At 41.8% G+C, this 25,678-nt stretch overlaps 1 protein-coding gene across 2 annotated transcripts in view; it reads right to left on the reverse strand.

Moving 5' to 3' along the window:
- Window positions 1-225: 225 nt before the first annotated feature.
- Window positions 226-25,678, reverse strand: part of LIN7A (lin-7 cell polarity scaffold A) — a 41,814-nt gene continuing 16,361 nt past the window's right edge. Inside the window, exons 3-6 of one of the 2 annotated variants that reach the window (XM_028746755.2) lie at window positions 10,582-10,653; window positions 6,611-6,820; window positions 5,490-5,696; window positions 226-4,342 (exon numbers count right to left, since the gene is read on the reverse strand). In XM_028746755.2, coding sequence (XP_028602588.1) covers window positions 5,490-5,696; window positions 6,611-6,820; window positions 10,582-10,653 — 489 coding nt within the window. In that variant the 3' untranslated portion in view covers window positions 226-4,342. The remainder of the gene's footprint in view (window positions 4,343-5,489; window positions 5,697-6,610; window positions 6,821-10,581; window positions 10,654-25,678) is intronic. The other variant, XM_077934776.1, reaches the window with a different exon arrangement.

Raw genomic sequence — 25,678 nt, forward strand, 5'->3', positions numbered from 1 at the left:
CTCCTCAATGCATGAGACCAAGCACTGTGTAATCTAATACATCGTTCACATTGCACCAACATGAGCTGCAGATTCTTATAACTCTCCTTGTCAAGAGGCATATCAGTGGATTCTACTTCTACATTCACTGTTTAAAAACTTTCCTATGCAGCACGTGGCTCTGCAGCCACAGTCTAAATGCCTCTGCATGTCACATTAATAGTAAACTGGAACAGGAAACAAACATTCTGTGTAAATAATTTATTAAACCATAAGATCCAAATTGTGTTGATATTCACTATTGAAATATGAGTGACAATCTACTTATGCAATATATCCTTATGCACTGTCATTTTATCAAAATCTTTATTTTTCTGGTGGAGTTTGACAACAACGTATGCTAAATATATAACAACATTTTACAGGGTTGGCTATAACTGAGGTTTGTATTAACATAATACAGAATGTGTGGAAGGTGAAAACAGCTTCTGTACACTCAATTCTGACATAAACCCTTAAGCAATATCATTTTTAAGAAGCTAGATATTTCATAACACACATCACATTTGGTAAACACAACAAACTAAAACCCAAATATAAAATGCCACGTTTAAAGTTGGATGGCACAGGGCTAATGTAGTTGCACTGTCCTGGTTCCAGACATCACTGAAACAATACTAAAAACACAATTCCACACAGTTATGTTTTATCTCATATTTTCAAAAGCCATGATCCTAAATCTCATGTGTTTTGTGTCAAAGAGCTATGGCCATAACTTTAATTTGGCCTTAGAAGTACTTTTCTCAAATTATTTTCAAAAATTTTTGCACAAAGCACCACCCGACTTCTTACAAAGAGGAAAGTTTATGTGTGTTCATTGAAATCCATCTAAGCTCTGGCTAATTCCTACGGCTGTTCTTCTTTAAGGATGTTTTTCATAGCCATGAAAATTCTAGGACCGACTTCTAGAAATTATTCCCAAGGAAAACAACATCCTTAGCAACCTTTCAACATGACTATTATTCAAATGGTTCTGAAACTGCATGTAAATTTTAACTGACGTTTTAATTTGATTACTTGCAACTAATTCACATGAATTGCACACATTATGAATTATCCTGATGACAGCAGGTGTCGGCACGTCTTTTTATATTCTTGGGTCTGAGATTGGTTTGTTACGATGCCAGCATTTGAAATCAGTGGTTGAGTACTTGCTTTGCATGCGTAAGGTCCCATAAATCCCTGATGTTTCTGGTTAAAGACTATTTTGTATCCAGGTTGAGAAAGAGCCCTGCATGAGACCTGTGGGGGTTAGGGTTCATTGAAAAAGCTCAAGATGGACTGAATTCATGGCTAAGGCATGAGGATGTGATATCCTTTCCTAACCATCAGTAGCAATAGACTGGGCTGCACATGTAGTAGAATGGAGTGGTTAAATCCTGAGCTGGTAGAATGGACTGTACAACTCAGAAGATCTTATTTTTGAATGCTACTCCAAAGAAGAAGAAGAAGAAAAAGGGGGGGGGGGGGAGAGAGACTCATTGCAAGTAAAAATAATAATCCAGTATGTTAATAATAAAGTCTGCTGTGCTGGAACCCAAATGAAGGGAATTGCAGGGGAGCATTCAAAAATGTGATACATCACAAGCAGTTTGAAAGCCAGGAATGTCCCCAAACATTTTGTTGTGTGAGGTGAAGGACCAGGCGGCACCTATCCCTACAGCACAGACAGAAGCCAATTGAACTGGTTCATGAATTAACTTCAACGCTAGTGACAGGACAGCGGCCTCCACCACACCAGAGGGCAGTGCGGGGGTGGGGGGGGGTAGGGCAAGCCTCATGGCAATATAGCTCTGTCCCTCATCAATTTGCCACCATTCCTGACATATGTTGCCTAAGGCAGCCACCTCACTCTGCCCATTAGTAGGACCAACCCTGCTGAGGGGCCAACCTAGAAGACACACCAATCACATAAGGAGCAATTTTGTGAATGGTTTTGTAAAAGTGGCAGGCGTGGATGGGAACCTTGGCATGGGGCAACGGGGCTCTTTGGTGCCAACGGAATATTCTCTTCCAATGCAAATAGCAGGCACTGGGTTCCAATTCCAACTGGGACTTGCAGATGAGGCAAAGGGTTAAAGCCCCTCACCTGGATAACCAACCTCATTTCTACTGCATGTGTAGATCAGACCTATGTTGAACAAGTCAAAGAAATCCTAATATTATTTTAGCAGTCCTTTGTGCCTCTTTGGGGAAGCCTGCCTTCCCACTATGGGATAATAATAATGCTCAAGGTTTGTAAAGCACTTTCAAGTGTCCATTGTGCTTCGTGTGCGCTAACTTATCTAGTTGTAATGCTTACAAAAACCCTGTAAGGTAAGTCAGCATTATTATGCCCCATATAGTAGGGGGCGACTGAGACTTAAAGGGAGAGTGAGTTGCCCAAGGCCACCTAGTGAGTTTGTAGCAAAACATGAGATTTGTAGCTCAGATTCTCAGCCACTTGGCTACGCCAGCTTTCTTGACTAAGTATTTGGGTGTATTAAATCCAAAAACATAAACAAAATAAAGAATATATCTGAAAAATAGAGAAAATACTGATACCCTGATTTATCTATTTTTTCCCCAAAAGAAATTTTTGTCTCATTAACATTATCTTAAAACATTTGTAATATATAATAAGTACAGATCCTACCTCTGGAACACATACATTCTGACAATATATATATGTTGGGGATATATATCTATAGATATAGATTTATTTATTATATCATATCATATATATCTTATAAATATACTGTAAACATTATAGATTTCTGAATAATTATAGCTATAATACTAGCAATATCTATATTTAAAAATACAGTTCAAGGGTCCTCTAGTCTTACTACTTACAGAAGACAGAATTAAACCTGCTGAACAGAATTTATGAATACACCAAGAGTAAAAATGCTTTTACAAATAAAATTCTGTATAAATTAGGGCTGTTGTTTGATTAAAAGAAAGTTTAGTTGATTAATCCACTGATAAAAATCTGCCCAAATTGTTTATTATTATTATTATTTATTCTGTATAGGCTATGAAGTGCAACAGTACAAGTCTACTCAGAAAGAAGCCCCACTGAATTCAGTGGGGCTTATTCCAAGGTACGTGGTAGAGTAAGCTGCATAGAACTCAGTGGGGCTTACTCTTAGTAGACACGTACAGCATTGTACTGTTAAGGCTATATAGTTCCAAATGAGTTCAAAACTATAGTATTGAAGAAGAAAAATTCCTCCATTGTTTTTAGATGATGCAAGCATGTGGTGGAGCAAGCATGATCTCAGAAGAACCATTACTTCCTACGAGGTGGAAGAGGAAAATGCCCCCCATGGATTTATAACCACTTGCATTAAAAATAATAATTAACCATCAAAAACAAAACAAAAATTAATCAGGAGCATCTCTTTCATCAAGTAGCAATATTTTGATTTAGATCCATAGATTAATCAACTCAACTCTGCAGCCACAGTATAAATATTGTAATAACTCCCAGGAAGGAAAAAAAGTAGAGAACTAGATTACAAACTGGATTTCAGATCAAAGCACCTGTACAAGATTGTGAAGTGAAGATGTTTTGCAAGATGCAAGAAGAGCTTTTGTAAGTGGTAACATTATACAACTGATGCCATTTCTCCCTGAATTTGTAACGTCTTGGGGCCACAGGCCTCAATCCAGATGGGGAGATTTGTACATTTAAAAGGTGGTCCTCCTCACATGTATCACTTACTGGCTTAGGAACCGTGGACACAAAAGGGGTGGCATTCAATTGTCAGCACCCGAATGTCAGCACATTGCTTTCAGTGTGCAGTCTAGAGCACTTTTCCACCTACATTCTGAATCAACTAGTTCTGATCATTTTAAAAGCATGGCTTAGGCTAGATAGGGTCAGAAATACTGGACAGCTGTTACTCTCAGCAGTGGCCCCATCTTGCATCCATCTGATAAATTCCCACTGAAGTATCACTGTAAAGCAAGCAGGACTGGACCATAGACACATTCATTCATTCATTCATTCACTACTAAAACTCTCAATTTTACAGAGTGTTCTTTTTCTTTTTTAAAAAGCCTTACCACACGGAACAGGAGTCAAAGAAACCTTTCATCCTAGGACTTCAGTACACCGAAAAACCTTTTTGGGAAGGATTTCACTATGTTATTGACCTGCCAAGCAATTCTTATGGCAGCCTTTCACAGTTTGCTGGTGAATGCAGCTGTTGTATTGTCATTGCTGCTGCTCTTTTACTGCATGTTGGAATTCAAAATACAGCTTTGCTGCTAAATTGTTGGATTCTTGGTTTAGAATTTCTTCTTCGAGGACGATCTATAATTAAACAACAACAACAACAGAAATATTGAGGAATTAACCAACATCTGTCCCTTCTGTCTATTTCCTTCATTACTCTTTTTCATCTACCATATACGTAGCCACCAGGGAGTCACTACACTGGTGTTGCCCAGCATTAATATCATGCAGCCATTAGTAGCCCTAGCAACTAAGGGCCAGTCAATTGGTCCAGCAACCAAATGATAAGTGTAGTCTGCTCTTTTTTGCTTTGTGTTTGGATCTGTAGAGAATGGTGGGGCAGCTCTGTTCACATGAACTCTAGGTGGTCATGCCATCTCTGCCTACTGAAGGGAAAAGGGGATGGACAAGGTGTCGGGATGGACAAGGATGGCACAGTGCAAATGCACCAGTGGGAGAACTGGATCGGCTCTGCCACTGCATTTGCAACCTTGCCCCTCTCCATCTATGTCTCAGTTAGCAGCAGCGATGTGACTACCCAGAGGTCAGGTGAGTGTTGCCAGCCCACCATGCTGCCTGCTACTGGTCTTAATTGTAAAGAGTTTTTCCATACAACTGCACTAGTGCAATGGAGCCAAACCACTACCTGATATTTCAGATACAACAACGGTATTGAGACCAGGTGTCCTGCAGAGGAATCCAATTCCTTGTGCAGGTGATGGAGCAGCTATGGATCCAGCTCTGGCCTGCTCTACTCTGCTCTACCCCACATCAGGGTCCAACACTTGATGTCATCGGTGGGAACATTGCTGGAGATAGCTGCTCAACCGCTGTGCTTTTTAGAGGGTGCAGTAAGCCAGCCAACAGAAGTCAATGACCAGGCACTGCTGGTATATCGTAACTCCCTCCAGCAGCACAAGTCAGGGGTTAGGACTGATCTGGTATTTCTATATGATTCAGTTCATATTCCTGAATTTTGAACTTGAGCCTAACAACTATATTTGAGAATTCTGCATAAAATCTAAGTTATGAAATAATCCCCTGCTGCTCTATTATCAATCAACATTGATTTTAGGGTATGGCATGTCAAAGCAAATTATGGATTAGCACCTAAACCCAAATTGTTAAATCAGGGCTTGCGAAACTACAAGCAGGCTATGGATCACGACATGCCAAAAGTCTTTTCTAATGGTAGGCTAAAAGCAAGACCATCGGATTCTCTCACCTACGACATATGGTTTTGTTGTGCATTCTGCTGCTGCTGCTGAATTAGCAACTGCTGCTGTTGTCTGCGCCGTGCTGTCCTTAGCTTCTCAAAGCGAGCCTCCATCTCATCCAACACTTTGGGAGTGTAGCGCACCACTAGCTTGACGCTGTCCTTAGCGGCCTTCAGGAGCTCCACAGCTTTTTCGTGATGCTCTCCTTCCACACTCTGATTACGAAAGGAAAGAATAGTGAAAAACCACATATTGCAAGAGGTGCCTTTCTATTAAGGACTTGGGTTTGGAAGGCAATACCTGAACTTCTTACCCTTCGCCTGCTGGAAAGTGTCCAAGGGAGAGTGAAAAGGCAAGAAAGCAGAACCCAGGATCAGGGCAGAAAACACAGTTCCAGCAGCTTGATAAAGCCTTAAAGTCTTTTAGCTTTTTGCAGCTGGTGCAAGAATTATATTAAATATGCAGTTGGCTTGTATTGATGCACCTACTGCAGGGATGAGTTCTCAGATAACTGGCACCTACAGATTTACTGCACCCCAACACACCCTTCTAAAATCAATATATGGTTGCACAAAATCTCCACTTTGCAATTTTTGTATCTGAAATGTCACACTATGACTGCCTGTTGTTTTGCTTTGTTTTTTTTTTTAAATTATCACTGACTTGCAAACTATTCCTAATATTGCATATCATAACAGCAGCTTTTTGTAATAACACAACAAATGTCTGCAATTCCACACTGGACCCATCAAGACTCAAGAGCTACATATAATGGTTTGTAACCAGATTTCACTCCAACCTGTGGGAGCATCCCCTCAGTGGAACTCATGGGACACTCCCATTGACAGACCAATAGGAGACAGCTTTTGCCTGTTCCTTCCTCCCACTACAACCTCTAGGACCATCTTCCACAGTTCCTGAGGGTTAGGTGACTCTCTGAAGCAGTGTAGGGAGGGGGAAACGGCAAAAGTCTTCCATGGATGGAAGAAGCATTTCCATCTGTGGAAGGTGATGTCTGGACACAGCCCACAGTATTTCCAGCTATGACTTCTTACTTGCACCATGGGAGCTGAAGCTCCTTCAAAAAGCACAGTTCATAAAAAAAATAACAATTAACATGTTCACATACCACTCCATTAACAGAAAGTAACTGGTCTCCTCGTTTGAGTCCTCCATGCCTCTCAGCTACTCCTCCAGGAATTATGCGAGAAATATAAATAGGAGAATTTTGTTCTTTTCCTCCCATTACATTAAAGCCAAGGCCTTCGTCAGTCTTTGGCAGTTCTACCACTCGAGGGTGAGAATGGCCTTCACTAGCTGCAAAGGCAGCAACTGTTGCCTAGAAGAAAACACATCTCTTCAGCATATAGCGAGTACAATGAAAAGCACTGGTGCTGACTTTGTTTAAAATATTAATTTGCATGAAACAGTATTTGCAATTCCTTAATTTTAAGCAAATATTCCACAATTCTTCCGAATATAAAGTATTGATGTGGAAAATTTAGTACAGAATTGCCCAAGGCCTCCAAGCACAGTTATGTGCCAACATCATTGGTATTAGGACTGGGGTGCATGAATCCCAAGTACGGAGTTTCACATGTGCTCAGAGGCTCACATGGAGCTCCAGCACATTTGGGGATCCCTGTTTTCATAAACGCAACCCATGCACATGAAGCAAATATGAAAACCAATTTTGTGCACTACTTGGAGAAGTCTGTCTGGGGAGAGGGATGCCATGATTTCGGTAGAGTTTCTAAATCTATAAGCAGTTTTCTATGTTCTCTAGAATGTGACCTCCCTATGAAACCTGAGTAGTAGTAGTAGTAGTAATAATAATAATAATAATAATAATAATAATAATAATAATAATTTATACCCCACCCATCTGGCTTGGCTTCCCCAGCCACTCTGGGCGGCTTCCAACAAAATATTAAAAATATATTAAAACACCAGTCATTAAAAACTTCCCTAAACAGGGCTGCCTTCAGATGTCTTCTAAAAGTCAGATAGTTGTTTATTTCCTTGACATCGGATGGGAGAGTGTTCCACAGGGCAGGCGCCACCACTGAGAAGGCCCTCTACCTGGTTCCCTGTAACTTCGGTTCTTGGTTCTCTGTCTGGGCAGAATGATGGGGGTGGAGACACTCCTTCAGGTACACTGGGCCAAGGCCGTTTAGGGCTTTAAAGGTCAGCACCAACACTTTGAATTGCTATTTAAATTGAATTTTTATAATGCAAACTCTTTCTGCTGTGAATAATGATAATAAAAAGTAAGCTTTGCCAGACTACAAAAAAGGGAGCTTTTTTTTTCTTAAATAGATTAAAAATGTATTTTCATAGTAACATTTAAAAATGTTTTAACAGGTTTGATTAACAACTGAAAGCTCTGCAGGGCCTTTATGCACACACTGAGCTTCATGCTAGCAGGGGCAGGCATGCAACATCCCTCAGCAGCAAAGTGGAATCTGTATACCATAGTCTTTACATGCGAAGTGGAGCCACTGGACTCTGGCAATGGTAAGGAGTGGAAGAAAAAAATACTTTAATTAGGGGAGTTTAGTTTAAATAACTGTGTCGAATAAATTTAGGACTCCTGAAATTAAAACAGTTGCTGAAATTAAAGCAGCAGGAAACCAGGATTGCATTGCTTAAAAACCCCCAACAACATTTAGAAGTATACCTTAATTTTTGAAAGTGTTTTGTATGTTTCTTTGGCAAGTTAAAATGCAGGAAAGAAGCTAGCTAAAGTTAAACACTTTAAGGGCTTCATTCATTTCCATAGGAGAGATATACAGTGGTGCCTTGCAAGACGAAAAGAATCCGTTCCGCGATTCTCTTCGTCTAGCGGTTTTTTCGTCTTGCGAAGCAACCACATTAGCGGCTAAGCGGATTAGCGCTATTAGCGATTTAGCGGCTTAGCGGCTATTAAAGGATTAGCGGCTAAGCTGCTAAAAGGCTATTAGTGGCTTAGCGCCTTTGAAAAAGGGGGGGGGAGCGGAAAAAAATGGCGAGACTCGCAAGACGTTTTCGTCTTGCGAAGCAAGCCCATAGGGAAATTCATCTTGCGAAGCGCATCGCAAACGGAAAACCCTTTCGTTTAGTGGGTTTTCCGTCTTGCAAGGCATTCGTCTTGTGTACACCACTGTACACTAGAATCCTATATTTGCATATTCAGAAGTAAGTCCTATTGAGGCTTAGCCTCAGGCAAGTGGGTATAGAATGGTAGCCCCAAGCACATACATAACTCTTCTATTGAAATAAATGATGCTAGAAAGTGCTTAACTTCTGCTGGAATGATGCCCACGGTTCCTAAAGGTCCTATGAGAGATTGTTCTATTAGGGATGTTTAATGGATGGAACTAGGTAACATGAGTATGAGACCTTAGTTACATATGCAACATGTGTTATCATGCAAAAATTGTAACCATGCACACATTAAATGTCAAACATAAATGCACAAGATAATGCAATGCAGACAGCCCAGAAAAAACCAGGAAATATTGTGATATTGAAACATTGCTCTACAATCCTGCTGTTCTAAATGAATAAGAAATGAGAATGGCAAACCTGGAGAGTTTTTCACCTTTAACTGTACTTTTCTATCCACAGCAGAAATAATATAGAACACACCTTTCTTGGATAAGTAGTTACAAAGCTCAAACCACTCTTGGATATGTGCAATGTTCCAGAAGCTGATAACATAATGGAGGGATTTTATTTAGACCTACCTTTAGCTTATTAAAGTTAAAAAGTACTGCATGGCTCAGAATGGTGTGTTTTTAACTCTCTAATAATATAAAACACATTATTTTAATGGTTTTAATAATACATTTAAAATAATGTTTCCCCTACATCAAACTTTGGCTTTCCTCCATTTCAAATCAACAGGATTCATTCACCGGAATTGTGGAAAGAACATTAGCATTAATTGCTTTGATTTGCAAAGAGCAGTGTTCTTAGGTTTGTGTGCATATGCTTTGTAAAAGTTCTACAGTTTTCTTAGTTTTCTTTCCCCTGCCTCACTCATGCAGAGAAAATTCATTCAAGTTTTATCAGTGTTATAAGGCAGAATCTATTCCATGAGGAAATGTGTATTTTATTGCAAACGTTTATTCCCTGCACAATGTGAACACAAAAGTACATTTCAGATTTAGTTACAAAAGCAATGGGATGGATTGGATAAAATGCTAAACCACAGTTTAGCATTGCAAGGATGATTCTAGCCTCCCAGTGGGCTTGCACATGCCCCTTCCCTCCTACACAGAATTCCTGAGCAGTTATGAAGCTTTCACTTCTGCTTCGATTAACCTCAGGTTATTGTGTAATCTGAAGCCACACAAACTGTGGTTAATCTTAACTATGGTTGGTGGAAACAAGCTAACTTCAAACCATAGTTTATTAACTTAACTTGCTTATCTGAACCCCATTTCACGTTTTAGATGGCATGCCAAACTTTGGTAAATCAAAGATGGAAGAAAAAACTTCCAATCTCCTTGGAGTTGCACCAGATGGGCGAAGAAGGAAGCTTGGGGAAAGCAAAGTTTCTTGTACTGCTAAAACCAATGGTTTAGTGTTGCAACTGAACACAGCCATTATTTCTCTTGATGCTGGGAACATACAAAGATTTGTAAGGATGCTTCCTGAAATTTCGTCATAAGGCTCTGTTTTTCTGTTGAGGAAATGTGTGTTCAGCATCTCTGAAAGTGAGAACCTTTACTGTCCTAAAGGCTGGCATGTGCCATACTATGAAGAAAGAAAAATGCTACAGGAGAACTTAGCTAAAGAAGCGCGAATGGCCAGTACATTGTTCTATGCAATGAAATAGTAGATTTGACCTGAAGCTGGCTCCCCGCTCCCCACACTGCAAGCCTCTTTATTCTGGAAAGCATTCTCTTTTCTTAAGCTACAGAAGCAGCAGCACAAAGGTTGAATTTGCCATTATAGTTGTTACCTGGAAAGTAGCACTGGTTCTAGACTCTGGGCTGCCACTGATGTCTAAATTTTCTTACAGTCTACACACGAATACCTGAAACATACACGCGCACAGTCAATTACTGGGGCATCTTAGGAGTGTATATTTTAAAGCTGCAAGCACCCTACCTTTGCTGTTGCCCTTGCGCGGAATTCGGGGCAGCCATTAACGTTTATGGTTTCATGCATATATTGATATACCTGAAGCGGGAAAAACAAACAGAAGCAAAACGAATCATCGAGTGTTTCTCCGCAAGTCAAAAGCTCTGAATACAATTTAGTGCTTGTTTGCCTGGCCAGTTTTTTTTGTTTTTTGTTTTGTACTTCTCATGTCATAGTACAATGCTACCACCAACAGCGTTTTTGTACTACAGTGGTACCTCGGGTTAAGTACTTAATTCATTCCGGAGGTCCGTTCTTAACCTGAAACTGTTCTTAACCTGAAGCACCACTTTAGCTAATGGAGCCTCCTGCTGCCGCCATGCCGCCAGAGCACGATTTCTGTTCTTATCCTGAAGCAAAGTTCTTAACCTGAAGCACTATTTCTGGGTTAGTGGAGTCTGTAACCTGAAGCATATGTAACCCGAGGTACCACTGTATTGATTTAATAATCCATATGCCTCCCCTCAAGGCTGTTGGAAGCATATTGCCATATTCCAAGCACTCAGACATCTATATTTGATACACAGGGAATATGTAACACTTCCTCGGATTGCCATACATGGAACACTTGAGTAGGCCCTGGGTCCCCATAATCATGTAAATGGGTGCATTTCATCCTTCACTCTTTATATATTTCTTGTAAAAAAACATGAGCGTTGCACTGGCGTGCACAAAGCAAACACATCTGCCTTATGAAGTGTAGAGCCCTCTTTAATTAAAAAACAAACAAACAAACAAACCACTTTTACATTCAACTGTTAGGAGCATGTGTCAGGAGCAGGTCAGCAATAAATCACATGGCATCGGTGAATTAATTCTTTCTTCAAGGAAATAAGGTTGACTCAGGAGGCCATGCCTAGTGAGCACAGCAACTTGTCCTGGTAGATCTTGCCCCTATGAGACAGTTGTGGGGGCTGACGGTCCCCACCTTCCCACAGTCTCCTCCTCGCCTGTGTCCTTCCGTTGTCGTGCCTCTCTTCATACTGGGTCCTGGGAGACCAGGGGGGAGGGGAACTGGTTGTAGCATGAGTGGGAGCCCCCCCTTGTTTCTTCACCAGCCTGACTCATCTCTGCTTCTTGCCCCCCATCCTCTTCATTCTCTGCTTCTACCTCTGATTCTGCACTGCTCTCTACCACAGCCTCTTCCTGCGCACCAAACCCTGTTACCTCTTCAGCTTCCGACACCTTCTCCACCCACCCTGCTCCCTCTGACCACTCGTCCCACCACCCATCCCCTGGCTCTAGGTTTTCTTCCCTTGGGGATTGCCCAGCTGCTGTCTCCCACCACTCCTCTGTACCCAGCCAGTCCATGACATTAATACAAACAGACACACAGACACACACACAAGTTTTGCCTTTCTTTTTGTCAAGAAGCTGAACTTGTTAGCAATGTGTACTCCAGAAGTAAGACACCAACAAGAACAAAGAACAAAACACTACTTTTCTTGATTTCTTTTTTCACACAGAACTACTAAGAAGATAGGCCCTTTTAGTGTGCTTTAATTATTTAACACCAATCAAAAAATAGGTTGCGTTGTTGACTTTCTTGGGGATTTTTTCAAAGTTTTGGTGAGAGTGTTCTTTTCTGCTGCAGAACTGACCAGTGAAACTTTCAGTAAAGGCAACACTGCCATTAAGATACTTTGGACTACCGGTAAGTTGTCAATTCAGACTTCGGTACTTTTAATGAAGATATAGATGAAGATGTTGACAGTATGCAGAGGCTGTGAAAAAGACAAACTCCATGTGTGGACTCCCCCCCCCCCCACTTTGGTCTTGGCACAACCGCAAAGAGAATTTTCTTTTTAAAAAAATGTTTACTACATAATCTAGGCATGAAGTTGGCACATCACTAACGACATTGCTTGAAGCCCTAAGCATGGTCCCTGTTCTATACCCAACAGAGCACAGGATCAGACCCTTTGAATATCTGCAAACTTCTACATTCTTATACAGCGGAACTGCACTCAAACAAGTTGCAGCAAGAATGCTTAGTGCACTGAAGATACCTACTGGCATATTTATTAAATTTGAAATTGTAGTCCTGTGGCTCTAATCAAATACTAAATCATCAAGACATCCTTAATCATCTCAGGTCTAATTTAATGTACCATGACTTATTGGTGTGATAAATAATCAAGTTATAATTGCTTTCACTTGAATACTCACTCCAAGTGAAAAATGTCAATGTTTAAATAATGTAAGAGGCCATCAATTAATTTCAGAGTCTGCTTGATATTATGCTGTGCTGCTCAATAGCAATAAACACAAAGTGGGTACTATGTTTGCAGTACTAGCGTGGAGGGACATATCTTTCTGTTTCTGCTCTGGGATCCAGCAGTGGTTTTTTTTTTTAATACTGGGACAATAGCAGTCAGTACTGTTCTCAGGAGACATCTGTATGTGGTTTGGAGCTTTGAAAAAGGATTTTTGGGGGGAGATGATAGCACCTTTGGCACATTGTTCCATCTGCTACAGTGTAACACAAGAGCAATTTTCCAGGACCAGGAGCACAAAACATAGTTATGTGGACATGCATTGTTTTTTGAAGGCTCATGGGGCATAGCTGGATGCTGCAAGTAGTTCACAACTGCAAGCCAGAAGTGAGGAATCATTGTAAGACCACAAAAAATAACCCATCTACTTTATCTTTTCTTATTACAAGGAGGAGGAATGGATGCTGCAAGATAGTGTGGTTTGTCAACTGGAAATTAACAATAATAATAATGCTACCACTTAAAAGGAAACTGATTTCGAGTTGCACAGCTAAGTCCACATAGAGTATACCCATTGAAACCAATGGACAATTTAGTCATATCAGTTGATATCCATAGGTCTGCTACTGGTATGGCTTACTTGGTCCTAGCCCTCTGAGCATAATTTTTGGTGATGCAAATGGATCCTTGATAGCCCTCTAAAAAGCACTTTAGTATGATTTAATGAATGAGCAGTATGGTAATTATTTTGACCAGGGTGACTCTGGTTCAAATCCTACATATAATTGCAAGAAAGAAATGCTGTTTTAAAGAGAAGGCAAATAAAAAACAAGGGCCACAGTCCTCCTCATTACTTAAGCTGCCTTCATTTGTGCAGAATTTCAGCAATGATTTAATGAGCTATAGTACAGAAAAGACTTGGGCCAGGCAGGGTTGATCAACATAGTGTATTAATAATGTTTGCATTTTATCTTAATCTTGAGAGATTATTTTTTTTTTGCTGTTTTTTTAAAAAAGCACCATCCCTTCTAATTTTGAACTCAGGCGGTTGAGTGCCTATTAGTTTTGGAATGAAACTAAGTCATCCAAAAATACAGAAGTGGTTTCTTCATATTTCAAGGACTCCCTAGGCATGCAGAAGGCTAAAAAACCCTCAAAGCTGCCTGACCATAACTAGAGTGTTTATAAGAATGTTAAGAGGGGTGGGGGAATCTAAAGAAACCACAATCTAAATTTTGACAAGTTGCAGGTCTGAAAACAGATGTTTTAATTTACTCTTGAATGCCTTGTCCCCCACCACAATAATTTATTTCAATATACATTGGAAAGGTCAAACAGTAAAAATCTGGCTGATTGACAGAAGTTAGGCAGACTGGGGGAGTCTTTCAATTAGGTCTATGGTTGAAAGCAGTTGAGGCAAGGAATGTTCAGAAATTTACTGTAATGAATAATACTCTCTATATGGGGCTGCTTTTAAAGACAGTACAAAAACTTCAGCTGATACAGAATGCAGCTGTTATGATGCTTGTCAGAGGGTCAGGCATTTGAATCAATTCTATACCAGTTGCACTGGCTGCCTATTTGCTTCTGGCCTCCATTTGAAACACTTGTTTTGATTCTAATCAATTAACTCATTTCACTAATAACACATGTGTTCTTATTAACTGCATGTGTAGCTCAATGCTTTTGAGATCTGGGTCAAATTAATAGATCTAAACGACTGACAATTAGCAGGCTGTTTATTACTATTATTAGAAACTGGCAAAAATATCCCAATAATTTTGAACTGGGGGTAGCCAAGACTATATTGCCAATAACACATTTGTGCTTTTTTTTAAATCATACTGCCACTCGCAGCTAATGGGAACATGGAAATGATCAGTCTTTGGAGCCTCATAATTAGTATATTGCTTATGTATTGATCTATTAATACAGCATCAGTTTAAAAGTGTAAGATTGCCTTTGCTCAATCTGATCAGTGATCCATCTAATGCAGAATTCTGTTTCACTCATGGCCAGTTGGATGCCTGTGGGAAGTTTATGTGAAGGACATTAAGGCAACGGACATAACCCGCTGTCTGTACTAACATCTTTATTCACTGCCTCTGAATTCAGGGATTCAGTTTTGTTATCATGGCTGATAGCTGTTGATAGAACAAGCAGCCACCACCTGTGTACTGCAGGGGCCAGCAAGGTTTATCTTGCCTGGGCTAGATTGGTCCTGTGGTGATCCCTCCGTGGGCCGGATTGCACATGCGCGCCCGTGATTTCCAGCATCTGCACATGCACAGACGCGATTTCCAGCACCGCAGAAGTGAGTCCCCGTGCTGTTCTGGTTTAGCCTAGTGCGTGAGTGGGCAGCTCAGTTGGGGCGTGGCTTGTGGGCCGGTCAAACAACCTCCGTTGGCTGCTTCCAGCCCATGGGCCTTAGGTTGTTGACCCCTGGTGTACTGTATCTTCTGGTAGAGAGTTGCTGTAGTCCTATATAAAAAGGCTCTGGCAGCAAGCAAGGATCACTAAAGCTCCAATTCTACCAAGGAGGGCAAAAAACAAAGATGGATGAACAGCAGGGTAGATGTGAGGTAAAAAAAAAAAAACGCACTTGAAATCCTTCTTCCTTTAAATGTATCCCTTTTTAACATTTCCCTTTTCATCATGGGAGAGATTTAGACCAACTCCTGAGCTGATCTAAATCTTCCCTGTCTTGAGGTTATGTCAGAGGACTGTGGCGACTTTGGATTACAGGTGGTACCTCAGGTTAAGAACTTAATTCGTTCCAGAGGTCCGTTCTGAACCTGAAACTGTTCTTAACTTGAAGCACCACTTTAGCTAATGGGGCCTCCCACTGCTGCCGGAGCACGATTTCTGCTCTCATCCTGAAGCAAAGTTCTTAACCCGAGGTAATATTTCTGGGTTAGCAGAGTCTGTAACCTGAGGTACCACTGTATTTGGCTCCAATATGTTTTCTGGTCCTTCCCTTGCACAGTTCCATCATGCCCCCTTTCTGGCCCTACTGATGTCGTGGCTCTGACATAGCTTGTGCTGGGATATCAGGCGTTCCCATGTTGGTGGGGAGTCGGGATAAAACCTTGACTCTCCCTCTTCAGCATTGGAAAGGGAGATCCAATGTATCCTATGGTCCCCGAGATGCTCTCTCTGGGGTAATAGGATGACTCCCAAAATCTACTACATGTTTCTGAACCATTATTGCTCAGGTTATAAAAAACACCCACTGAACTCACATCAATTTTCAACATGCGCTATATGCTGAATGCAGAAAACAGAACCACCTGACTCCTAGATATGCCAGGCGAGAATGCACTGAGGTAAGGAAATGCATATGTATTGTGGCTGTCAAGCACATCAAAAATTAAGCTGATTAATTATAGAAGCTTTAGCAAACTAATTAACCACTACAATTATCATAAATTATAATGTGCAAAATAAAATTATTTCAAAGACAAAATGAAGTTCATTTGCAAAGAACAAGAGCCAACTGTCATGGGGCCAATCTGGAGGGCCACAGGCTTACTGATCTACAGAAAACATTGACATGATACCCACAAGGAGGATTCTAACAGGCCAAATTATTCTTCGCTACTGCAGTTACTAAAAATACTGCTTTGACAGGACAGAAGAAAGCATAGTGGCAACAAACCCTTTTTATAAAATGGAAATTCAAATCTCTTGTGAGAATAGCAAAAACAAGCACAGAGAAGAGGCGTAAGGAAAAACAAAAATAAGGTCCCAAGTTCTGCTAATCAGGGAGGCACCACTGCTCAGTTTTGGAACATGTTTTGAATACAGAAGATAATGGCAACCCCAGCTAAAAAGGACTCAGCAGATCAGGCCTCTGTCTGAAACATTATAGTACTGCTGACAGCCGATGCTAACTGTACTGTGATAGACGCACCAATGGTTTGACTCAGTATAATTGACATAATCTCCACCAATGCATAAAGAAACTGCCTATTACCTAATGCAGCTTTTACTTTGCTATTTACATTGTGGGCTGATGGTGAAATATATGGGCATAACCATACAGGAAGATGGATATGCTTCTTCGGGTACCTCTGCTGTTGGAGGCAAGGTGGGTAACTGCTGGGAGAGTGATTTCCCAGTGATGGTGCTCCATTTAGGAATTCTTTTTCAAGAGAGGTCCTCTTGACACTTGCCTTATTCATCTGGCAGCAGGTAAACATCTTTTATTATTATTTCCCTAGGCTCTTTAAAGTCAACCCCTGCTGTCTTACCCAGGGTGGCGGGATTCACCGGGGCAGCAGATCCCAATGTTGATCATTCTTCCGCCCTTATTCCTGATGTAGATCTTCCCTCACCCCTTCTTCCTTGGTGGGGAGGGGAGGCATTTGGGACTCCACCTCAGGTGTCTTGGGCTGACCCTGGTTTTACCTGAGACTTACTGCCTTTTTAGTTTTGTGTTTTATGATTATTCTGATTTGCTTCACCTGTATTCTTGTTATTTCCTACTTTCTATGTAAGCATTTCTATATGAATTTCTGTAATAAACTAACGGTGAAGGTCATTGCACCCACACCATACATTTAAAACACTTAATACTACTTTAAGAGTCATGGAGAATCCTGGAAACTGTAAATTGATAAGACTGCTGGGAGCTGGAGATCTTCGGTCAGCCATGGATGTTAAATTGAGTGCTTTAAATGTAGCACGTGTTGGTTTCTGCTTTCCTTCACTGTGCAGCGAAAGGGCTTGTCACGAGACAGGTGTTTACATTCCACAGTCTGTACTGTTGGAGTTTCTCACGGGAAAGGGAGACTGGATGTGACGTACACTGGTTTCCTGTTTTTCACTGTGTGATTCTCTCCAAGCTGTCGAGGAGAGAGGATGCATTTTCTGCTCCTGCAGAGGCAAGATGTTTTTCTGTAATATAACTGCTTTGAACTGTAAATAAAGCAATATAGAGTATGTAGTACGTACTCCTCATCCTTCCGCTGGGCACGGAACTCTGCTTTACACCAACACGTGGTTATGGGCTCCAGAAGTCGAGTCGGAGTGCCGGCAAAGGATCGGAATGCAGAGGGACGGATCGGATAGGAATCTGCTCTGCGCGTAAACATGATTGATGAGGTATGTACTACTGCTCCGGGCAGACTGCCAGCTTCCAGTTAATGGCTTTATGGCTGGACTTTGAACTTTTAAAGCCGTTTTGCCGGGAATACGCAAAAGGCTCCCAGGCACAAGCAACTATGCTGGGGAAATCGAAAGTAACTTTTAAAAGCGCTTTTGGAATGAAGCAGCTGCAGCAGTGACGCAGCAAGATTTAAAGCAGCATATATAACGCTGAAGGCTAATGCCAGAGTCATGATGGCCCTTCAGGATGCTTGTAGGATTCCTAAGCTCAACAAGAAAAATTATGCGGACTGGGTTTTGTATGCAGAGGCAATTCTGCGGAAAGAGGGTTTGTTTGAGGTGATTACAGAAACCCCCCCAGCTCCAGTTACAGATGCATGGAAAGCTAAGGATTCCAAAGCACGGGGAACTCTTACATTGATAGTATCCCCAGAAGAGCTCTGCCTATTGCGTGATAAGACCTCAGCCAGAGAAATTTGGGATTCTTTGAGAGAGGCTCACTTAAGGACAGAAGCTGGATCTACTATGTTTTACTTCAACAAGCTGCATAATATGGCTCTTGCAGAAGGTGGAGATGTGCGTTTACATCTGATGGAGATGCAAAATCTGAGACATGAGCTGCAACAGAGAGGACTCAACTTTCCAGAGGCTGTGTATTCTTTCATGATACTACAATCTTTGGGTTCAGGTTGGGAGTCTGTTGCAACCCAGATTGCTGTGCAGCCAACAGCTCAGCTGACAGTGGACTATGTTACTGCCGTGGTTTTAAATGAAGCAGATCGCCGGGGTGCTAGCTGCATGGGCAAGGGGGAGTCTTCACAGACGTCATCCCATAGTGCAGTGGAACCACCAGATGGCGCCAAAGCTTTGAAGGCAGTGAAATGCTACTCATGTGGACGTCTAGGCCATATGAAGAGGGAATGCAGATATCCCAAGGCCAAGACAGAGCAGTGCAGCGAAAGCTCATCGCGCGGAAAAGGCCGAGGCAAAGGCAAAGGTCCGGTGTCTAGGACAACGCAGCACAAGGCTATGGTTTCACGCTTCACTCCAAAGGTTGCAGAGGTCCTGAAGACGTCTAGATCTTTCTTCGTTGTTGATTCGGCGGCGACCCACCACATGTGCAATGATAAAAGACTGTTTGTGTCTTTTACACCGCAGGAAGGTGCGATTCACCAGGCGGATGACCACACTATTCCTAGTAAAGGCTACGGAACTGTTGTTCTTCAGAGTTTGGACTTATCGATACAGAATGTCCTTTACGTGCCAGATTCCAAACATAATCTTCTCAGCGTTGGACAGCTGAATGAGCGGAACATTGACGTGTCCTTCAAGAACAAGAAGTGCATCATCACAAAGAAAAATGACTATGAATTGCATGCTGAATATGTTGATCGTTTGTTTGTTTTGTATTATGATGATGTTGTGCAGGATGACACTTGTTGTATTGCAGGTTCTAACAAAAGTTTGCATGCAGAATGTATTCATGATTTTCATCGAAAATTTGGACATTTGCATTTTGAGGCAGTATCTAAAATGCCTGCCTTGGTTGAAGGTATGACTATTAAACCCTGCAAGTACCACATGAAGTGCAAAGCATGCGCAGCAAACAAGGTGAAAATGGCTGCGAAAGGTAAGGTGTCTAGTAGGCAAGCTACGGAACCGTACCAGATTGTTCATGCTGATTTGGTTGGACCACTAGCGCCCTCTTTGGGTGGAAATAGGTACTTCATGGTTCTCATTGATGCATTTTCTAGATATATTTTTGTGTACAATCTCAAGCAGAAATCAGAGGCTTTTCCTAGGTTCAAGGAATTCTGTGCTTGGTTGGAAAATGTGCATGGTAAGAAGATAAAGACTCTTTTCAGTGATCGCGGGGGAGAATTCACTTCTCAGCAGTTTGAAGCTTTTCTGACTGAGAAAGGAATTCAACACGATTTGTCTAGTCCTCGCTCGCCATGGCAGAATGGACTTGCGGAACGGGCAAATCAGACATTGCTTCAAGGGTTAAAAACCTTGCTGCATGATGCCAATCTTCCAGAGAGTTATTGGGCCGAATCTCTCTCGTGTTTTGTTTACAGTTACAATCGCAGGTTATCTTCAGCGATTGGTTGTACCCCCTATGAGAAGATGTTTGGCAAGAAGCCATACATCAAACACATGAAAATTTTTGGTTCTGACATGTGGATTCACTCACCACAAAATTCCAAGTTAGACAAGCGTGGATTGCATGGTATCTTTCTAGGTTATCAGAAAGGGTCATACAGAATAATGATGACTGACTCTAAGACAATTAAGCTCACGAGAAGTGTTGAGTACAATGCAAAATGGGGGGAGAATGTGGGAATTTTCCAATGTTATCCTGATGACGGTGATGAGACTGAGGATAGTCAAAAGCAACCACAACAACCCACACCCACTGATGAAGGTTCTGAGTCTGAATCTGAAACTGAATCGGGTGATTCAGAGGATTTCAAGAGTGCGAAAGCCTCTATGCGACCCTCTGAAAGCTCTGATCAAGAATTGGAAGAACCATTGTTCACAATAGGTCGTTTTTCTCCCAAGAAGGAAGAGGAGAGTGTTGAAGACTTAAGGCTAATTCGTAGGTCACAGAGAGCCACAAAAGGCAAACCTCCAAAGAGATTTGCTGATGAGTTTGCTACGATAGCAGTGACAGCTGTTAAAAGCTCCAAGAAGGTATTTGAACCTTCATGTTTCCAAGAAATCCAGGGTTTGGATTCAAAGGAAGCTGAGCCATGGTTAAATGCCATGAAGGCTGAGCTTGATTCCTTGGAAAGGAACAAAACATGGGAGCTAGTTCCAGTAGTTCCAGGAATGAAACTGCTTGGAAGCAAATGGGTCTTCAAAGCGAAGACAGATCAAAATGGCAAGATAGTCAGACACAAAGCCAGATTGGTAGCCAGAGGTTTTGCACAGGTACCAGGTGAAGACTATCACGAGACCTACTCACCCACAGTGAGGTATGAAAGCATTAGGCTTATGCTCAAGCTAGCTGCAGAGGAAAATCTACACATTAGTCACCATGATATTAATACAGCTTTTCTGTACGGATCTCTAGATGAATCACTTTATATGCTTCCACCTGATGGCATACAGGTAAAACAGGGATTTGTTTGTGCTCTGAAGAAATCCCTTTATGGTCTCAAACAAAGTGCACGGTGTTGGCACACAAAACTCACTGAAGTATTGTTTTCTCTAGGTTTTCAGCAAGGGAAAGCTGATCCATGTGTATTTGTCAAAGAGGAGGGGCAAAAGAAACTGTACTGTTTGTTTTATGTTGATGATTTATTATTCTTTTGGAAAGATGTCGCAATGTACAATAACGCCCTAGCTCAACTGAAAGAGCACTTTGACATGAAAGATCTTGGTGAGGTAAACAACTACCTATCTCTAGAAATAGAGAGAGATCAAGATGGTAACATTCTAGTACACCAGTCACGGAAAATTGCTGATGTGTTAAACAAACTAAACCTGATGGATGCTAACCCTGTAGACACACCGATGACAACAGGTTATCAGGTAGATGACACTGAAGAAACATTTTCTGACACTACACTATACAGAAGTGTGCTAGGCAAGCTAAACTTCATTGCCAGATGTTCAAGACCAGACATTGCTGTTAGCTGTAATTTGCTAAGCAGACAAGTCAACAATCCTAGTGTCAAGGATTGGAAAGCTCTGAAACGCATAGCGCGGTATTTGAAAGGCACTATGCATTACAGACTGAGATTTAACAATCAGAAGTCTGGTGGTCTTGAAATATTTGCAGATGCAAGTTTTGGAAGTGACACTACAGACAGGAAAAGTACGTCTGGAGTTTGCTACATGTACAATCAGGGTCTGTTTGATTGGTCATGCAAGAAGCAAACAACAGTTAGCTTAAGTACTTGTGAAGCTGAACTGAATGCACTGTCTTATTCACTTAAGGATTGTGAATGGTTGGTACAATTGTGCAAAGATATGAAAATTCCTGTCAAATGTCCAATCCAGGTTTACCTGGACAACAAAGCATGTTTGGCTTTGCTGAAGTCTGAAGGTTGTAAGCAAAGCACGAAGCACTTGCAATTAAAGTTGCAGCATGCTAGGGAATGTATTCAGAAGGGACTCGTAACGGTGTCCTATATGCCAGGTAATGAAATTCCTGCTGATGTATTGTCCAAGATTGTATCAAGGGATCAACACTGTACCTATGTGCAGAAGTTGGGTTTGTACTGATATTGTACGAACACGCTGCCCAGTGATGTTCACAGAAAGGGGGAGGATGTTGGTTTCTGCTTTCCTTCACTGTGCAGCGAAAGGGCTTGTCACGAGACAGGTGTTTACATTCCACAGTCTGTACTGTTGGAGTTTCTCACGGGAAAGGGAGACTGGATGTGACGTACACTGGTTTCCTGTTTTTCACTGTGTGATTCTCTCCAAGCTGTCGAGGAGAGAGGATGCATTTTCTGCTCCTGCAGAGGCAAGATGTTTTTCTGTAATATAACTGCTTTGAACTGTAAATAAAGCAATATAGAGTATGTAGTACGTACTCCTCATCCTTCCGCTGGGCACGGAACTCTGCTTTACACCAACAGCACGTGCTCCACATCAGGGAGCTATGGGCAGTGGCGTAGCGTGGGGGGTGCAGGGGGGGCCGGCCGCACCGGGCGCAACATCTGGGGTTAGGGCAAATCCACAGGTTAGGGGGCGCAAATCCACGGGTTAGGGGGCGCAAATTACTTGCCTTGCCCCGGGTGCTGACAACCCACACTACGCCACTGGCTATGGGTCTTTTATAACAGTCTCAACATCTCTTGTCCTTTGTCCCCCCCTTTTTAAACTTTAAAAGGAACACATATTTTTACATTGTTTTCAGAGCAGCTTCTTTTCTGAAAGTCAACCTACATTTGCAATTACACACAGAAATAAAAATGTGCAAATTTGTGTTCTGGGTCTGCGCCGCAAGTCTTTTGAAGGCCTAGCAATGTCCCTGCCTTTCATGCAGAAGACCCCTGATTATTGCCTGATAAAGAAAGGATTTGATAGTATCTTATGGAAAATACCTCCTGAGACTCTGGAGAGCTACCATTCAGCACAGACCATACTGGTCTGCATTGTCTGACTGAGTATGAAGTAGCTTTATGTGATGGTTTGAATAAAAATAAAATTGGTCTGTTACCAAAGCTGTTAGAGCTTTGGTATGATACTCTTTTATTAATCTGAAAAAAAAGTCATGCGCTTCTGTCAGGACAGTGTTAGCAGGCCTCCCTTGGAGACAAACATCTGCATCATTACACCAGCTGTCAGAACAATTGGGTGCCATGCAAGAAAACTATGTGTCGCTTTGCCTCATGCAGTGGGGATGATGATTCATTAACAATCCCAAACCTGCAATGAACTAAATCTCATTTAGCTCTCTGTGGAGCTATGACATTTTTAATTACAAAACATACCACAAGAGTATATGGAAAAAATATAAAGGTCACCTAATGGAATGTTTCTTTGAGAGTGTGAAGAAGAGGAAATTAGACTTATTTTACCATATTGGGGGAGGGATGAATATTAATTATAGTTAATTTTAAACCTTATATTTGGAATTAAATATCCTGAAAAAGCATCACATTTGAACAAAGGAGAGATGAAGTGCTTCCAAATACAAGGATTTAAGATACTGATATGGATTTCTGCTTTGCACATCTGCCTGCTTGCATCCTTCTCAGTGTGCTTCCATACCAGATCTGTACTTCTGACTTCACTGTGAGCTGTGGAGGGAGGGAGGAACAGGGTGCTGAATGAGATGCAATGGAGCATTTCACTAAGAAATCCCTCAGCAGCCCAAGAACAAACGTCTGATTCTGATCATGGTTTCTTTAGGGAAGAACAAAGATCCTGGTTTGGATAATTTATTATTTATACCCCGCCGTCATTAAAAACTTCCCTAAACAGGGCTGCCCACAGATGACTTCTAAATGTTAGATAGTTGTTTATATCTTTGACATCTGATGGGAGGGCATCCCACAGGGCAGGAGCCACCACTGAGAAGCCCCTCTGCCTGGTTCCCTGTAACTTCACTTCCCGCAGTGAGGGAACCGCCAGAAGGCCCTCGGTGGTGGACCTCAGTGTCTGGGCAGAACGATGGGTGTGGAGACGCTCCTTCAGGTCTACTGGGCCGAGGCCATTTAGGGCTTTAAAGGTCAGCACCAACACTATGAATTGTGCTTGGAAACCTACTGTAGGTCTTTCAAGACCAGTGTTATGTGGTCTTTGGACAACATGGTATATCAAGGTTTATGGTTTGTTGCTCCTGCTTGTGCTATGGGAGGAGTGAAGCAGCAGGGGTAGACTTTTGGTCTTTCAAATTTCAGTGGTGCTCTGTGTGAGCCCAAAATTCAGCACCCCTCACCTTCCGTTCTGCTCAGCATCATAGTTGGGACACCCTGTGGTGCCCCTTGGGCTCAGTGCCCAGTGGAGCAGAACTGGTCATGCTGCCCTAAATCTGCCTCTGGAAGCAGGAGCAACCCGGCAGCATACTTTCTCACAGCAAGCCATGGTTTATGGCTTATTGCAACATGTGAACATGGCCTACCAATGCAATCCTATGCCTATCTACTCAGAAGTCAGTCGTATTGAGTTCAGTGAGGCTGGCTTTCAGGTAAGCATGTATAGGATTGCAGCCTATGTCCACTGCTCATCTTCTGTGCAACACTCAGTCACTTTTAATAGGCTTTTTCTCTCTCTCAAGAGATGTCTCCCAGGGGACTTTGCTAACAGGGGGAATATAAATACGTAGGATGACAGTGCACTGCAGACCATCTCCACCGTCAGCTGCAATTTTGCTCAACAGTGGATGAAGATGAATAGCACTATGTGCTTTAAGTCTAGGATTTTGTAGAACTAACTATAGTACTGCATGGCAAAGCAGAAATTTGCAACAACCTGCAAGCAAAGGAAACAGGTAGGCAAGGTCCATAAACAAATCTTACATAACAAACATGCCTTACATAACTATAAATAATTGTGGCAATAACTGAAGTGAATCAGCATCTCCAAATGTGGGTTGTTCTTTAGAATTTAAGGGACTGACAAGAGCAGCACAGCAATATCTTACCATTTGCTAGTCAAGCTTTCTGTATTCATCCCTACCCCCCAACCGTTAGTTGTCTCATCCCCTCCTGAGGGTCATCTAAGCAACCAGGCATAGCTGAAAGTATGTACATTGCTGGTGGTCCAATATTTTCTTCCCCTGCAACTGATTTTTATCTTAGAGTCAGTAGGGGACCTCTGATTACACATCAGTCCTTTCATGTGACTCTGGATTCTGAGGTATTAACATTTGTAGCATCACTGAAAGAAGCACAAAACTGTGTATCACTAGCAGTCGTTTTAGAACTCCTGTAGTGAAGTCATCAGGATGTAGCAGCCGTAAATAGGCTTAACAAAGCCTCTTCTTCAGTAAATCTTGGGTTGCCTAGCCGACTCTTGTAATTAATGACAGCAATCTGACGCATGAAAAAGGCAATCATACCTAAAAGTTCTGATTCATACTATTCAGGGCTTTGTGGCAGCAATGCCAGGGAGCCACTGGTTGTGAAAGAAAATACTTAAGTTTGTCATTTGGCAAAAATTACATTTAGTGCCCTACTTGAGCTATAGCAAATGTTATCATTATACTAAATGTATGCAGAAATACCCGCTTGTGTGGCTTTTTACACCATGCATTTTAGCTGCCAAAAACCATGATG

Source organism: Podarcis muralis, chromosome 10, assembly GCF_964188315.1.
Source record: "Podarcis muralis chromosome 10, rPodMur119.hap1.1, whole genome shotgun sequence".
Classification (NCBI taxonomy): Eukaryota; Metazoa; Chordata; class Lepidosauria; order Squamata; family Lacertidae; genus Podarcis; species Podarcis muralis.